This window comes from Lytechinus variegatus, chromosome 19 (assembly GCF_018143015.1).
Source record: "Lytechinus variegatus isolate NC3 chromosome 19, Lvar_3.0, whole genome shotgun sequence".
Classification (NCBI taxonomy): Eukaryota; Metazoa; Echinodermata; class Echinoidea; order Temnopleuroida; family Toxopneustidae; genus Lytechinus; species Lytechinus variegatus.
The window spans coordinates 3,680,077-3,685,000 of record NC_054758.1 but is presented as its reverse complement, the minus strand read 5'-3'; the positions used below and the strand labels follow the sequence as shown (position 1 = coordinate 3,685,000).

General features: G+C 33.8%; 1 protein-coding gene across 1 annotated transcript in view; it reads left to right on the top strand.

Annotated features, from left to right (window-relative positions):
• Window positions 1–4,342, top strand: part of LOC121406220 — a 6,778-nt gene extending 2,436 nt beyond the window's left edge. Inside the window, exons 2-5 of the mRNA XM_041597242.1 lie at window positions 62–267; window positions 708–888; window positions 1,822–2,018; window positions 3,334–4,342. Of these exons, the coding sequence (XP_041453176.1) occupies window positions 62–267; window positions 708–888; window positions 1,822–2,018; window positions 3,334–3,429 (680 nt within the window). The 3' untranslated portion in view covers window positions 3,430–4,342. The remainder of the gene's footprint in view (window positions 1–61; window positions 268–707; window positions 889–1,821; window positions 2,019–3,333) is intronic.
• The last annotated feature ends 582 nt before the right edge of the window (window positions 4,343–4,924 follow it).

Here is a 4,924-nt window from a genome sequence, read left to right as displayed (position 1 = left end):
CGGATTACCACGTATTTATATTTCGAGTCTACTTTTATTTATTTTTCTCATCTCTTTGTAGCCCAGCTAGAACTTCACTACGGCGTACAAGAACTCGATGAAGTCGAAGGAGAAGATTTAACAATCGTCTGCGAGGCCGATTTCCGGGATACAGATAGTATACGAGAAAAGATACAATGGCTACGAGGAAACCCTGTCGAAAAAATGGACATCGTTGCCCAAAGGGATCGACGAATCTCGATCAATACAGATATTACAAGCAATACAGTAAGTTCAACTGAATAGAGTATTGCAATTATAGCCAAAGATTTTTTGAGGGGGGCAGCAGATGTGACGGATTTAAGTCTAAAGAAGATACAACCGACCAAATGTTTTGACTTTTTCATATAAACATATCGTTTTTTAATAAGGTTTGGCATACGTTTTATAAAAGAGTATGATATTTTACTCTTCCCTTTTACCGAGTTTCTTCTTTTTTTCTTGGTCATATATTTTTAGGGGCTATGAACACAAGCCCCCATCTGTGCACCAGTGACATAAAACTTATTTACTTTTATAATTATAATGAACTATAACAAAGTTTCTACGCCCTGCATATTATTACCCATACCATTATATGACACAAAAGCTCACACTGAAAAATAACTGGGAAATTTCTTTTCCAATTTCATGTTATTTTCCCACCTTTTCCTTCCTTGCATTTGCAGGGGGCTGAAGTGAGAGTGAGGTCAAATCTCACGATCTCTGGTCTGGTTCTAGGAGATTCAAGCAACTATACTTGTTGTAAGAGGGATTCTTACAATTGTATATCATGGGATACTCGAAAACATAGGCAGCTACAAGTGGAAATTCACCCAAAACCACATGTTAAAGTTTCACAAGTTTCAGGTACGTAGCTGTGTTAATAAATTACCCCCATTACTTTCCGTCCGATTTTCATGAAATTTTCAGTGTTATATTTGTTGGATTTATCTCTTTTTATTCAATTCGACTTTTTGTTGTCTTTTTAACAATATACTCATCGATAGATAAAGATTATCTCTTAAAACATTGCCTATTTTATCATGATCAGTGGAATGGTTGATTATGACAACACATAGATAGATAGATATGTAAAAAGATGGACGAGTAAAGTTATTTTTTAAAGAAAGAAAATACACTTTCACAAACATCTAAAGTAGATTTGTTTGTTCGTTTTGTTTTAATGTTATTTCTGCGTTCACAATACATTATCAAAAATAATTACACTGTTTTCGATATTCAAAATAATCCTTAATGTATACAATATAAACATTGTACATAATTTAAAAAATGGTGTGGGCATATACTTTACATTTAAAAAAAGGAACATTAACAAATGAACGCAGAAGACCGCCATCGTGAGCGGTTAAGCTTGTAATTTGATGGCGGCCTCAATTTAAGAAATTTTGATTCATGACATAATTGGAAGCTAAAAGTAAGCGGTACAGAAAATCAGAATAAAATGTATGCAAAAACAAAAATACGAATATAGATATAACAGGAAAAAAGAAGAAACATAAGAAACAATGAAAAATGAAGGAAAGGAAGAAGAAAAGGAAAAAGGAAAGAAACAAACAGTTAAAAAAAGTTAAAAACAGTATCAGAATAAACCACAAACATGGCAACGGATGGAAAACTACTAGAATACTGAATTAAATAAAGTACAGAAAATGAAAGAAAAATAGAAAGAGTATCAGAATAGTCTGCAAAGAGAAAAAAAATAAAAATCCATCTTGTTATCAGTTAAAAGTAAACCATTCGTGCATATTATAGATAACTTTATGATAATTCTATTTTCAGATTTGGACTCAGCATCTACCAAATCCAGCCCACCGATTTCCACAGTTGAAACGCTCCTCGCATCTACTGTCTCTACAACTGTTTCCGATGAAATTTATATCCCAACGAACATGACGAAACCTGATAACGAAGCACTCCGTCAAAATTCTCGAGCCGTCTACACTATAGGTCTTCCATGCGCCATCGCGTTCATCTTGGTAAGGTTTTGTTTGTTGCAATTTTTTACTAATATTTCATTCAACGGAATATCCAAGCATCGCAGAAATTCCGTACACTTTACGACTGTTCGCGATCCGATTTAGGAACAAATCGCATTTTGCTCAATTTCTGAAAATGTGAATGGAACATATCATTTTATTTGAGGTTAAAAATTAATTGAAAGAATACTAATATCACCATTTTGAAAGATTGCAAGCCTTTATTATGGAGTAAAGGCCAAATTAGTTTCAAATCGTAGCCAATCGTACGACTTTTATACAACGCTGTGGACTAAATGAACCTTACAGTAGTTGTTTAATAGTTTAAACAATCATGTTTAATTTATTGAAGATTAGATATTGAAAATTAAACTTTGTTGTTTAAAATTTTAAACACTTGTTCAAACTCTTTTAACAATTACTGTAAGGTTCATATAGTAAACATCGTTGTATAAAAATTTTAAACAGCGTTTTTACTGTGTAAATAATCATATCTGATTGATACAAGTCTGACAAAACTCAAATACACACACACTTGTCGGTGTTAGAAGCCATGCATGGCCAATATCTGTAAGTTGGCAGAACTACAGAATTTCAAAAAATCTACATTTTCCCTATTATGTAAAAATATAGGAAATCGTTAGAAAAATATAGGAAAAATTAAAGCCCCGTCCACTCGAAAATGACACTTCAAAATGCAGTAGTAGACCACCCCCCCCCAAAAAAAACTGAGGAATTAAAGTTTTGGGGGTTTTTCTTAGAATGTTTACATTGTTAAATCTTTAAGCTCAATCCTGTAAAAATTCCCCATTAATCTTCGTTTCCCTTCATTTAATTGACTACTTAATCAAACCGGATATGGTATTCCCCCAAATGGACGTTGGCGGGAAAAAGACTTTCAACTTTCCTCAAGAGCTGTCTTCCGGCTGACTTTGTTTTACAATGCCGTCTTGTTCAAACAAGATCAGTGTCATTGCAACATGTATGATACCCTTTCGTGCTACGATTTTAGGTCATTTTTTAAAGGTTCTTGTCAATTAAATTAGAACAGTAATAGTTACTAGAATGTTAATGGATTCATTTTTTTTAGTTTCAAATTAATTCAACCAATCATTAAAAAAGATAAGTAAAAAAATACATGTATGTGTACAAAATGTAATGCAACTAAAAAATGAAAGGTTTTAGACCCCCTGGAAAGCAACGTTTATGAATGAGGGTTCAACATAAAAAATACATTGTAAGTAATTGAAATTACAAGGAATATACCATTAAATGTGAAATTATTTTGTTTTTTACTTCATTTGTTTTTAACCAGATGATCGTTGTTATCGCTATCGCCCGATATCACTGGAGGAGGAAGCATTTCATGCATGTGGAGACTCCCGTCGAGAGCTTCGAAGAAGCGGTCTAGTCAAATCTGACTAACGACGAACTCACAAAGGTCTGATGCACCAGAAATATCACAATATCATCATTGGTATAAGAGTCGTTTTTTGTTTTGTAGTTTCTTTTGTGCTGGATTTTTTTTTTGTAATGGCCGGTACGCAATGTGGGGAGAGTGTCACGAGAATGGTTGCTCTCAGCCAATTAGATGCAAGGATTTCAGTAGCTTATAACATGTTGGTTGGTGTAAAATCACTGACCGCGAGACCTTCCCTGTTCTATCAGAGAATTTTATGCTAATTTAATGATGGGGAATCGTGATTAGAAATTTATGCAAAAAGTGATATTCTGTTGATTGGTATTTTTCTTACAACAATCAAAATGAAGTGGTTATTAGTTTTAACGCAGAACTCAGTTATACATGCAATTTTCTTTAAAGGTGCTATTGCTTAATTTGATTATTCTTATACAACAAAAATATAAAGAAAATCCCGAACAAGTACCCTCGTTTAAGATCATATGCAAAAGGTGCATGCTGGGCGATGTTTACCAATTCCAGGCACGTCCTCATACCTGACTACAATGCCTCTTTGGGAATTTCTTTGTTCTTAAAAGACACACTCTTAAAACAAATCAGTCAAATTGACTAGACCAGTAGTCAGCTGGGAGCAACTGATATGATAATCACTGATATTCACATTTCTGACATATATTCTAGTCAGAAATGACTCTGTTTTAGTAAGACATGACTAGAAAATAGTCAAATATGACTAGAATAACAGTTGCACACAGCTGACCCTATTAACTAGTCATTTTTGACTGATTTGTTTTTAGAGTGCAACTACCTCCTTCGATGCCTCTCTGCTCCTTTGATGATACATATTTGAGGATTGACAGGAGATTTCTTTTTAAAAATTAATATCTGACATTAAGATCACCAGGGGCCCCTTGCAGAAAGAGTTGCAATCGATCGCAACTCTAAAAATCATGCGCAACTTGATTTTCAACCAATCAACAGCGCGCATTTGGGACTTGCGTTTGATTTTTTTGACTTGCGTTTAAACGCAACTCTTTCTGCAACAGGCCCCAGAAATATGAATAACGCATTTTTTGGAGATGACTATAGTATTTTTTTTTACTTGCATTGGCCTATTATTTTAGATCGTATATTTTTTTATGTACAAAGAAGTTGCAATATGTGTAGATAATCATGTATACCAGTGTTTGTTTGTGTGTGTGCTAGTGTGAATATAATTGAATATCATACACTGTAAAAACTACGGTGTTAAAACTGAAGTGTTAAAATTACACCCTAGAGATTAAACATAACACCAAAGAGTGTAAATGTAACAACAAAAGGTGTTGTTATAACACCTATGGGTGTAAAACTAGCACCGCCAATTTAACACCGGTGTAAAATAACTGGTGTCCTCTTTTACACCGGTAACACCACAGTTTTTGCTGTGTAATAGATGGGACAGATTCATCTTTTGAACTCTTTAAGGTGAAACCTAAGGCTTATA